The 12,425-nt window shown below is 43.7% G+C and overlaps 1 protein-coding gene across 1 annotated transcript; it reads right to left on the bottom strand.

Moving 5' to 3' along the window:
- Positions 1-414: 414 nt before the first annotated feature.
- On the bottom strand, positions 415-8,034 carry LOC134639175 (natterin-3-like). Its single transcript, XM_063490269.1, has 3 exons — positions 7,320-8,034; positions 620-730; positions 415-458 (listed from the first exon to the last, which is right to left on the bottom strand). Exons 1-3 carry the CDS (start codon positions 8,032-8,034, stop codon positions 415-417), a joined length of 870 nt encoding a protein of 289 aa, XP_063346339.1.
- Between the last annotated feature and the right edge of the window lie 4,391 nt (positions 8,035-12,425).

A 12,425-nucleotide genomic window follows, 5' to 3' on the forward strand; every position in this document is an offset into this window, starting at 1 on the left:
CCTCAGGACATTGTGAAGAAGCCCTCAGAGGACAGAAATGGTAAAATGTAACTGGGATTATGAATTTGCAAAAGTGTCATCAAAAGTCCTTGTAATATATGTTTTTTTGTGAAACAAAAAAAAAGTCACTTTTGTGACACTAGCTCTAAAACTACTTAATGATTAAATACTACCCACTGTACACTATGTGCTCAGTAGCAATAAGCACTAATCAAACAGCCAGGATATGTCAGTCCAAAGGCTGCAACGCACCGAACACTACAAATTCATGGATCATCGATTCACCTAGCAGCACTGGAATTACTGATCTCCTGCTTAAATCTGAAATAACCCATTTTAAAATGTCAGGCAATAACGAGGGGTGAAATAATCATTTAAATCTGTGGTTTAGTTCATGTTTACATTTTTTTTCTTTCATACAGTGACCTCTCTGAACCCAGATCTGGAGGACACAGTTCCTGAAATGACGGACATCTCAGTTAACACATCAGTATATCAACATCTTTTGTTTCCTGCCAAGATGAAACCGAAAAGGCAGGCGTTTGATACGGGCAACGTGAAATGGCAGCGCTGCCCCCTTTGACTATTCAAAGGGGGCAACTCATGCAGAAGAGCTCACCCACACTGTTGAAGTACAGGTCTCCGTCCCACCAAACCACTCCTGCACAGTCAAAATGCTGGCTTATAGGTATGATGTAAACATCCCTTTTACTGCTCTCCTCACCCGAACCTACAAGAACAGAGCAATTAAGCGATCACACATCTTAGGGACATACCAAGCCACCCAGACGGGAGAGGTCCGTGCTGTGGTAGAAAGATGTGAATACCTAACTTCTGCACAGCCTTGCCCACAAAAGACATAATAACACAGTTGTAATCATGTGTATATACAAGTTAAACCTTAAAGTAAAACGTAATATTCTACATTTATCCCAAAAAGAAATAAAAATGCACCAAACGTTGTGTTTATCATACCATACGCCCCTGTCCTTCTACTTATTTGTTTCATTATTCATAATTTAAATAAATAAATGAAAAAGTTTGAAAAAGCTGCTTTTTTAAACAAATTACTTCAATATTATTATAATATTGATTATGTTTTAAGCATCAACAGTGTTACCTACCAAACAAAAATATTTATAGCATCTCTTCCAACTCTTAAAGTGTTGATTTAGAACAAAATTTTCCCATCTTAACTCTGCATGTTGTTATATCAGGCATACTGTGTTGCAGTATTTAACTTTGTTGCCTCACAGCAAGAAGGTCCTGGGTTCAAATCCACCATCTGCCCGAGGCCTTGCTGTGTGGATTCCCCCTGTGTCTGCATGCGTTCTCACTGGGTCCTCTGGCTTCCTCTCACAGTCCAAAGACAAGCAGTTACTGGGGTTATGTTTACTGGAGATCCTAAATTGCCCAGAAGTGTGAGTGTGAATGGTTGTCTGTCACTGTGTGTTAGCCCTGCAACAGACTGCCAGCCTGCCCATGGTGCACCCCACCTCTCGCCCTATGGCAGCTGGGGTAGGCTCCAGCTTCCCTGTGATCCTGACCTCGATAAGTAGAAGAAGACGTACAAATAACCCCGGTTGCGACAGATGGCCGCCCCTCACTGAGCTTGGCTCTTCTGGAGGTTTCTTCCTGTTAAATGGGAGTTTTTCCATCTCACTGTCACCAAAGTGCTTGCTTAAAGGGAATATGTAATTGTCAGGGTTTTCTCTTTTGTATTATTTTAGGGTTTTTACCTTACAATATAAATCACATTGAGGTAACAGTTGTTTTGATTTGAGGGTGTATAAAAACGAATTGAATTGAATTGAACTGAATTGAATAGCTGGACTGATGTTTGAACACATACAAATTGGCAACTTTTCTCTTAGTCTGCTTAGTTTTTATGAATCTATAAGAATAATTATGATGATAATTTTTTTCTCTGCTGGACTGTAGTATTTGATATCATATTCAAGGAATTGGTCATTCACGAAAAACTGTGACCCTCTTAAATCAGACTAAAAATTAAAACTTCCTATCAGAAGCCTAAAATATCAAAAGTAACACAAAATTAAAGAAAAGGTAATGTGATTAAATAAAGGAAGAGCCACACTCTCTCCCTTATCTCTGCCCATGTGCTCACTAATAATAAATAATTACATGTTGACTTACCAAGAATAAATTTTTTAGTGGTGTGATCACTACATCAGTTTTTGATTCTTCACCAAAAATTGTGAAAACTGTTCTTGTACCTGGCTTTCTTGTTGGGTGTTTTCAGTTAATCCAGCAGATGGCACTGAAACCTCATTAACTGCTCACCACAGCAGCTCCATTAATTAGAAGCTTTTGTGGTATGCAAATGTCGTTAAAGATGTAAAAGTGAGACTGTTTTACTGTTTTTCCAAAACAATCAAGGCTTACACTGAAATACTTTGTGTTACTTCATATGTTCATTTATATATGATTATTTTTGTTTTTCCTGCAAACAAACCTACTTCCAGCGCCCCCCCTGTGCGGCAGCCTGTTACAGCAGCTCTGCTCATTCCGAGTTTCTTTCTTTCTTATCTTTTCTCTCGTAATTTTTTATAACTAACGTATTAGTAATTAGACTCTGCAACCATGTTCTACCGTTTTGTGCTAGTTCTGGTCGTTTTTCTTAGTTTTTTTCTACTTTTTTCACCCGTGTGTGGGGACCCAGAGCAGGGATCCTTTGTTTACAGTAAGGATCAGCTGTTAGCGCTGCGTCCCACAGCAGTACTGCCGGCGGACAGACCTGACATTCCCAGCGAGCTGAGGAGGAAAAGACGGGGGTGTCGTGCTGGGAAGGAGCGCCGTCGCCCGAGAAGGAGACGTTATCGACCATCTCTTCCTTCTGTAATTATTGGAAATGTACGTTCTTTGCACAATAAATTGGATGAGCTCACGTCGCTAACCTGGTCACAGAGGGAGTACCGGCAATGTAGCATCATGATGCTAACGGAGTCGTGGCTAACACCGCTAACTCCGGACACGAGTGTGACACTACCGGGATTCCAGCTGCTTCGAGCGGACAGGACGAGAGAGAGCGGTAAGAGGAAAGGAGGGGGACTGGCAGTGTTTGTGAATGACAGATGGTGTAACCCTGGGCACATCACTGTAAAAGAACAACTCTGCAGCAGAGACATTGAGCTGTTAGCCGTTAGCATGCGTCCGTACTACCTGCCCCGGGAATTCTCGCATGTTATCGCGATAACAGCGTATGTCCCCCCCCTCGGCCAACGCGGATGCAGCCTGTGACACTCTCCACTCAGTGGTCAGCAGACTGCAAACACAATCTCCGAGAGCCCTCCTCGTAATATCAGGGGACTTCAATCATGCCTCACTGGACTCCACACTGCCCACCTTCACCCAGTATGTGACCTGCCCAACCAGAGACAATAAAACACTGGACTTACTGTATGCCAATGCAGAAGAGGCATACAGTTCATCATCTCTCCCTCCCCTGGGCAGATCTGATCACAACCTGGTGCACCTTGTCCCTGTGTATGAGCCCTTAGTGCGCAGGGAGCCACCAGCCACCCGCACAGTGCAGAGATGGTCGGAGGAGAGCGAGGAGGCTCTTAAGGACTGTTTTGAGTCGACTGTGTGGGAGGTGATCTGTGACGACCACGGAGAGGACATCGACAGCCTTACTACATGCATTACGGACTATATTAATTTCTGTGTGGATAACACCGTACCTACCAGGACTGTGCGGTGTTTCTCCAACAACAAACCTTGGATTACCCCAGAAATTAAAGCTGTCCTCAAGCAGAAGAGGAGGGCCTTCAAATCCAAAGACAAAGAGGAGTTGAAAAGGGTGCAGAGAGAGCTGAGGGGACTGATAAGGAATGGGAAGGACAGCTACAGGCAGAAGATGGAGAACCAGCTTCAGCAAAATAACGTTGGTGAAGTCTGGAGAGGCCTCAGAACCATCTCGGGCCACAAACATCAGAACTCTCTGCCTGGGAGGGATGTGAGGTGGGCAAATGAACTGAATCATTTCTTCAACAGATTTGATTCAGCCATGAGGCAGTCTTCAACATCGGCTTCAGACTCACCCACCCCCACTGCTGCTGTTCCACCTCTGACACCTCAGACACTTCACACCTCCTCTATTCACCCTGCTCACTCCTCCCCACCCCCAACAACAGCATCCAATACACAATCAACACAAGGCTCCAGCCTGTCTCTCTCAACCACCCAGGTTAGGAGGGAACTGAGGAGGATTAAAGCCAAGAAGGCAGCGGGTCCAGATGGCATCAGCTCGAGGGTCGTCAGGTCCTGCGCAGACCAACTGTGTGGTGTGATGGAGCACCTCTTCAACCTGAGCCTGAGGCTGGGAAGAGTCCCACAGCTCTGGAAAACCTCCTGTGTTGTACCAGTGCCAAAGACTTCACGCCCCAAGGACCTCAACAGCTACAGGCCGGTGGCTCTGACATCCCACCTGATGAAGACCCTGGAGCGGCTGGTCCTGGCTCAGCTTCGGCGCCTTGTGAGCTCATCACTGGACCCACTTCAGTTTGCCTACCAGCCTGGCATTGGAGCGGATGATGCCGTCATTCACCTCCTACATCGCTCCCTCGCTCACCTGGAGACCGCTGGAAGCACTGTGAGAATCATGTTCTTTGATTTCTCCAGTGCCTTCAACACTATTCTTCCCTCGGTTCTGAAGGACAAGCTGGAGAACTCTGGAGTGGACCATCACCTCACTACCTGGATTTTGGACTACCTCACCGACCGACCACAGTATGTGAGGACTCAGGGCTGTGTGTCGGACAGGGTCGTCTGCAGTACGGGGGCCCCACAGGGAACGGTTCTGGCTCCGTTCCTCTTCACCATCTACACTGCAGACTTCTCCCACAACTCCACCCAGTGCTTCCTGCAGAAGTTCTCTGATGACTCTGCTATAGTCGGCCTCATCACTGATGGGGACGACAAGGAGTACAGAGGACTGACTCAGGACTTTGTGGACTGGTGCCAGCTGAACTACCTCCAGATCAATGCCAGTAAAACCAAGGAGCTGGTGGTAGACTTCCGCAGGCACAAACATCATCCACTGCAACCACTGAACATCCAAGGTATGGACATTGAGACTGTGGACAGCTACAGGTACCTTGGTGTTCATCTGAACAACAAACTGGACTGGACTCATAACTCAGACGCCCTCTACAGGAAAGGGCAGAGCAGGCTGTACCTGCTGCGGAGACTCAGGTCGTTTGGAGTGGAGGGCCCACTCCTGAAGACCTTCTATGACTCTGTGGTGGCCTCAGCCATCTTTTATGGTGTGGTCTGCTGGGGTGGCAGCATCTCTTCTGGGGACAGGAAGAGACTGAACAGGCTGATCCGCAGGGCCAGCTCTGTTCTAGGATGCCCTCTGGACCCAGTGGAGGTGGTGAGTGACAGGAGAATGGTGGCTAAGCTGTCATCCCTGTTGGACAACATCTCCCACCCCATGCATGAGACTGTGACAGCACTGAGCAGCTCCTTCAGTGGGAGACTGCGGCACCCACGGTGTGGGACGGAGAGATTTCGCAGGTCTTTCCTCCCCACTGCTGTCAGACTCCACAACAAAGACTCCAACTGATCAACACACACATTCACACATGTGCAATAACACTAATGTGCAATAATCTTTTCTGGCATCGTTGTATTTTTACTGAGTTGTATATAGCACTTGTATTCTATTTTTATCTTATTGCATATTTTATTCTATTTTATTCTACTGTATATAGTATTTTATTTTATTCTATTCTGTACAGTTGTATACTGTATTTATTCTTATTTTATTTTATTCTAATTTTTGCTTCATAACTTTTGCACTGTCCACTTCCTGCTGTGACAAAACAAATTTCCCACGTGTGGGACTAATAAAGGTTATCTTATCTTATCTTATCTTATCTTAAATGGACAGCATCAAAAATTCAATTAGATTCTATTTTATTTCTTTAGTGACAAATCACAGCAACAGAACTTAAATTGATTTACTGTTGTTCAGATTTTCCATAATAACAGTGCCTTTAAGCACAGGCAAGGGTACAGGTTCTTGTTTTTTTAGCTTCTTCAATCTCCATCAGAAAAGTTTGTAGTTGAATTAAATACCGATGTTACTCATAACACTGAAGTCCACAACGTTTATATGGAAATATACCTTTGAGGCAAGGGAGGTTTATTTATATAGCACATTTTTATGTGCGACACATTTCACAGTGCTTTATATTAACATTAAAATCAAGGAACATTAAAAATGAATAGCAAAAAACCATCAATAGAATACATACAGTGAAGATCACATTTAAAAAGTTAACCTGAAAATGTAATTTTATAATAAAAAAAAAGACTAGTTTACTTCTGGATTTACTAGTTTAGGCACAGTTTTATTGAAACTGACATTTTAAGATCAGTTAAGTTGACATTCAGTGACACTTTTCATTTTCCATTAATACATATTACCATAAATAAGTGCTAAATATAACATTGTATACTTGTGTCCATTTTCTGTTTAATTAAATTCTTCTACTGTAAACAGCTAGAATAATTTCATTCAAATTCAACAAAAAGAGGAGTTTGATGGCTAAAAACACATTAGACATCACCAGATATCATACCGAGCTTTGTTTATTTTATGGACAAGGCTTAGATCCATCCAGAGGTTCACATTGATTCACCACAGACTTCTCCGACCTGAATGCTGTTATATTTCCCTGTGATGGATGTTATTCGGATGTTCCCATTACCGTAAGTGCGCCTGAGGCGTCCTGTGAATGGGATGTCGACTTTGTATTTGTACTGGAGCATATTAATGACACAGGATTGGTTTGGTGGCACAGTGATCTCCACAGATACAGTATCAGTAAAGCTCTCTGTCACAGTTGTTCCTTGGGTAAATGCAAAGGACACCTCAGTGCTGATGTGAATTTCTTTTTTGAAGAGAGCAGGGATTATTGAATTCCATTCTTTTGAATTCTACTGGCGACAGAGAAAGACTGGACTCAGAGTGGTCAAGCTTAAAAAATAATCTTTATTCTTTACATTTCCAGAAATGGAGACCCGCCACAAGAACACACAAGCTCAGGTCTGAAAACATTAGAAGCCAGCATGGTTATATAGTTCTGCTGCACGTCACACACACACACACAGTTTACTTAGTTCCGCTTTTTCTATACTTCCTGTTTTCTGCACAAGACGTGCAGTCTACTCTGTGACTTTTGGCACACATTCTAACTCACAAGGGCGCTTTCCTACACTGGGCTCTATAAAACAATATAAACAGAAAATAAGCATTAAGACTATATATTTATATCGTAACAGGATACCAATTGTAATGCTTGTATTAACAGTAACTGTAACAGAAGAAGTAGTGTCCCACCTGTGCTCCACCTCAGACGTCTTTGAGATGGAACTTGTTTTCACTACTGGTTGACATTCATAGTTGCTGATGGTTGTTTGACGCATGGCCTCAGGAGGATATTGGAGAATTTTAGCGTTGTCAATGTTGTACATGACATCATAAATCTGTTGGCTGACTATATTTTCATTGGTGATCAGGACCTTGTAGGATCTGTACGTATATACTTTACCCTTCCAGGGCAGGTAGAAGGCCTTTTCTTTAGTGGACACCTTCCCAAGTCCATATTTGTTCATTCCTACATATATTTGCTCCCCTAGACAGGTCGAGACTGAATTCTTGGGCACCTTACCAGACGAATTATCCTTCCACTCCAGGATCTCAAAGTTGTCTCTGTTGACCAGCAACTCAAAGGGATCTACTCTGTGAAATCTGATTTTGCGAGCAAAGACACAATAAGGACCCTCTTTGGGGGTATAAAAACCTGTGCCACATTTGTATTTACAGACATAATCAGTGCGATGAAAATGTCTGTTGTAAATTGAGACTGCAGTGTTGGGAATAGCGTGTTTAAATGTGATCCACTCCAGGTTGGTGTCAATGGTAGTCTTAAAGGAAGAAGAATGAACTGGCCTCCTCTGTCTGAACTTTGTAACACTAAGAAGAGGCTGGTCTGTCAGCATCGATCTGTTAGCCGATTTCCCAGGAATCCCAGTTGCATCTGAGTTCACCAGTGAAGAAAAGAAAGAAAAGGAGAAAGACAAAAACATTGAGCTCCTGGCTTGGTTTTATTATTCTGGTAATATATATCAGTTTATTGATCACCCTTTCATCTTTATTAATAAACTGGATGTTTATTAGAAGGCACAGCATCAGTTGCTTAATGAATGGGTGAGGCAAACAAATTTTACCATCGACATGCTAAAATCTCAAGAGGAGCAGATCCGACAGAGACTGACAATGCTTTAGATGAGAATACTCTTAAAAAGGTGTTTGACTTTACTGAGAAGGCTCGTCTAGCACAGCACAAGAAGTCTAAAACCAGGTAACAAAGGAAGTTTGACTTACTTGTTGTACGTCGGAAACCACCGCAAAATACGGAGAGTGTCCTCAGTGGCCAGAAGAGACAAGGATGCGACACGGAGGATGTGGACAAGTGGGTGAAGAATTTGTCTGACAGACAGCTCACCCAAACAGAGAAAAACATCCTTGCTAAAGGGTTGAATTTTGCTGTCACACCGAGAAAAATCCCGCTAGTGGAGCTGATCACAGCCACAGAAACAGCAATTCGTAACAACAATATTGCAGAAGTGGAAGCAGAGCAACTACGGACGAAAGTTTCGGCCTGTCTCAGCAATGCAAAGCCCCCAGCATCCAACATCACCATGGAGGAGAGGAAGGCACTCACATCACTTAGTGATGACAACAACATTATCATCCTTCCGGCAGACAAGGGTAGGTGCACAGTATTGCTAAACCAGAAAGACTATCATGAGAAGATTTTGTCACTACTCAGTGATGAAAATACTTATGAGCCCCTGAAATGAGACCCAGGAAGTGGCTACAGGAAGAGGGTGATAGACTGTCTGAAGCAGTTAGAACAAGACAAGGCTATTGACCGGACCTCATACCACAGGCTATACCCAGGGGAGTCTACACCAAGTCTGTATGGTTTACCGAAAATACATAAACAGGGTGCACCTTTAAGACCGATTGTCTGCATGATCAACTCTGTCACCTATAACATCTCCAAGTTTCTGGCTTCAATCCTCAACCCGCTGGTGGGCAGCTCTGAACACCACACCCAGAACACCCTGGATTTTGTTGAGAAGGTGGGAGATGTCATTATGGAGGCAGATGAAACCATGGTCTCGTACGACGTTACATCTCTCTTCACTTGCATCCCAGTCACGGAAGCGTTGGGGGTAGTGTGTAAGAGATTACAGGATGACACCAATCTCAGCAACAGGACCACTCTTAGCAAGTGTGTTTGCTTTTGGAGCTGTGTCTTCATTCCACCTACTTCACATACAAGGGTCAGTTCTACAGGCAGAAACATGGGTGTGCCATGGGCTCCCCAGTTTCACCCATCGTGGCCAGTTTGTACATGGAAGAAGTGGAAAAGAGGGCTTTGCTATCCTACCCTGGAACACCACCAAGCCATTGGTTCAGATATGTGGATGACACCTGGGTGAAAATCAAATCTCAGGACGTACTACATTTCACGGATCACATTAACTCAGTGGACCGACACATCAAATTCACCAGGGAGGATATGAAAAGTGGCAGGTTAGCCTTCTTAGACTGTGAGATTTCCATCAGGAATGGGGGACATCTAAAAGCTGACGTGTACCGTAAACCTACACATACGGATCAGTATCTAAGGTTTGACTCTCATCATCCACTGGAGCACAAACTGGGTGTCATCAGGACGCTACAACACAGAGCGAACACCAGCCCCACAGACACAGCGGCCAGGGAGGCAGAAGAACAGCACATCAAGAAGGCCCTGAGTAAATGTGGTTATCCCAGCTGGACTTTTGTCAAAGCGGGAAAGGCACCTAAAGAAAGCTCCAGCCGATCCAGGAGAGAAGGACAACCGCTGCCCAAGCGAAAACCTGTAGTGATCCTGTACATGTCAGGAGTATCAGAACAGTTGAGACGCATTTTTTCTAAACACCAAGTCTCTGTGGCTTTTAAACCCCAAAATACGCTGCGCCAAAAATTGGTCCACCCCAAGGATCGGGTCCCCCGACACAAACAGAGTAACATAGTGTACGCTGTTAAGTGCCAGGAGGATTGCCAGAATTTATACATCGGGGAAACCAAACAACATCTAGCGAAGCGGATGGCACAACACTGAAGAGCTACCTCGTCAGGCCAGGACTCTGCAGTCTATTTACACCTACAGGCCAGTGGACACTCTTTCAATGATGAGGATGTACACATCCTGGACAGGGAGGAACGCTGGTTTGAGCGCGGAGTCAAGGAGTTCCATTTACGTGAAGAGGGAAAGACCATCTCTGAATCGAGGAGGGGGCCTAAGGGTACATCTTTCGCCATCTTACAATGCTGTGATTGCAGACATTCCCCAACTCTCTGTGAATGGTACTCATGGCCATTGATCAGTGGTCTTTGATCAGTGGGTTTTGGTCAGTGGTTGTTGATCAATGGTCATGAGAATTTGCATAATTATGATTAAGGAACTGACCTCACAGCCCTTTGTCCCTTCAGTGGGCTGGTTTCAGTCATTATGCAAATGTACTGTTTATAAGATTGGGGAAACCTGCAGTCAGCTGAGACTGAAGAAGTCACTTGGATGAGTGACGAAACGTTTCTCCCACAAAACGCTACGTCCAGATGAACAGAATCAACTTTTGGAAACTGGATATTGTATTTCTGAGGTCTTATTTAAGACCTAAAGTCTTGAACATATATGAAGGAGATGGGCTTCCGTTTATTATAAATCCTTTTAAAATAGTTTTGATGTGATGTCTTTTGGTTTATAAGACATTTCATTTTTCAGACATTTAAGGAATGAAATTTAAAATTAATAGAACAGCAGTTTTTGTTTACCATTTCTCTGCTCTTTGGAGTTATCAATGTCATGAAGACTCGCTGAGGACAGAACCCGCAGAGTCAACAGCAACAAGACCGATAGATTCATCTGAATATGACAGAAAAAAATCAGTCTTAGTTACCAGCAGTTTAAAACTACATTAAAAAAAATCTGGACCTCAGTGCCTCAGGTTAGCTCTATTAAAACATTTCACTTTGGAAAAAAAAAACTTTTCAGTATAGGTTAAATATTTAATGAATGAATTTTTACATTTGCAAACACATTTTTTTCAAAATTCCACCTTATTTGTTTCCATTTCCCCAGAAATGCAAAGCCTTGCATTCACCACTTGTAGGCTTTAAATCAGAATTTTTTTAAAAGATTGACTTTATACATTTACCTTTTCCTTTTACGTCTTTGCTGTGATCTCTCTTTTGCTGGTTGTCTTTTTTCTCTCTCTCTATTCTTCAGAGGTTTCAGGAAGGAGCATGTTGTCACGGTTACAGTCAGTACTGGACAATCCTTCACACCATCTTGTGCTGGACCTGACATATAAACACAGACAAACAGGCACACACAGACAAAAAACATGCATTCCCACCCTCATGCACACACATACAAATATTCAGCACTCACCCAACGTAGGGATAGACATACATGGACACTGTACACACAATCACACTCCCCAAACAAACTCTATACCCCAGGTCCAGGTACCCTCGCCCCTGGAGGGGGAAACGGCACCTAGACCCAGGAGATGTTACCCTTTCCCCCGGGGTGGAGGCAAGCAGACCGCCCCAGGCTCCGCAGCAGCAGGGAGGCCCCACATCCCAGATCCCAATCGGACGGCCAACACCTCCTCCCAGCCCCCCCGCCCCCCCGCCCCGATGGCCAGCAGAGAACAGGGGTGTGTGAAGACCCCAAACCACCCTCCTCTCGCTCATGTATAGTGTTGCTGCGTGTTGTTCTAAGGTGCATTTAAAACACGGGAGAGCAGGGTGCTGCTGCCAGAGAGCAGCAGGTGTTAGCACGACCCCTCCCGACAATCCTCAATGTCTACATGGATTTAAAATTGAGAGGTGGGCACCGGCGCCAGAGGTTTTGTTGCTTTAATAATTCATTATTAACAATAATATAAAATTATGCACAAAAGGAATTACTAATGTAAAAAAAAGTGGTTTTATTTATATATGTTTCTATATAAATATATGCGGTGGCCCCTAGAGACAAAACACGTACAAACTCCAAAACACATTTCTAGCATTAACTGAACTTCCAAAACAGAGCTACCTAGATCACTTAAATTACACAATTGAAAGCATATGTGTATTGTTTGTGTATTTATACACAAGCACGCATATATATTCAAATAATTAAAAAAAATGTTCATTTACCTGTTACTATCACACACCAAATCCGGTCGTTGGTACTTGCTGGCTTGTGTAGCCTCTAGGTAACAAAAGCTCAACACTGCGCCTAGCATCCTGGAGCACTTCTGTTGTGTTTTGTACGTGT

Source organism: Pelmatolapia mariae, linkage group LG12 (assembly GCF_036321145.2).
Source record: "Pelmatolapia mariae isolate MD_Pm_ZW linkage group LG12, Pm_UMD_F_2, whole genome shotgun sequence".
Lineage (NCBI taxonomy): Eukaryota > Metazoa > Chordata > Actinopteri > Cichliformes > Cichlidae > Pelmatolapia > Pelmatolapia mariae.

Excerpts from the sequence above, each read along its gene's own strand:
- LOC134639175 (XM_063490269.1), bottom strand. The coding sequence starts at position 8,034 with ATGCTGACAGACCAGCCTCTTCTTAGTGTTACAAAGTTCAGACAGAGG. Across the intron at positions 731-7,319 it reads TAATACAAGCATTACAATTG|GTTCGGGTGAGGAGAGCAGT; the intron begins GTATCCTGTTAC and ends CTGTTCTTGTAG. Across the intron at positions 459-619 it reads CCTGTACTTCAACAGTGTGG|GAACTGTGTCCTCCAGATCT; the intron begins GTGAGCTCTTCT and ends CCGTCATTTCAG.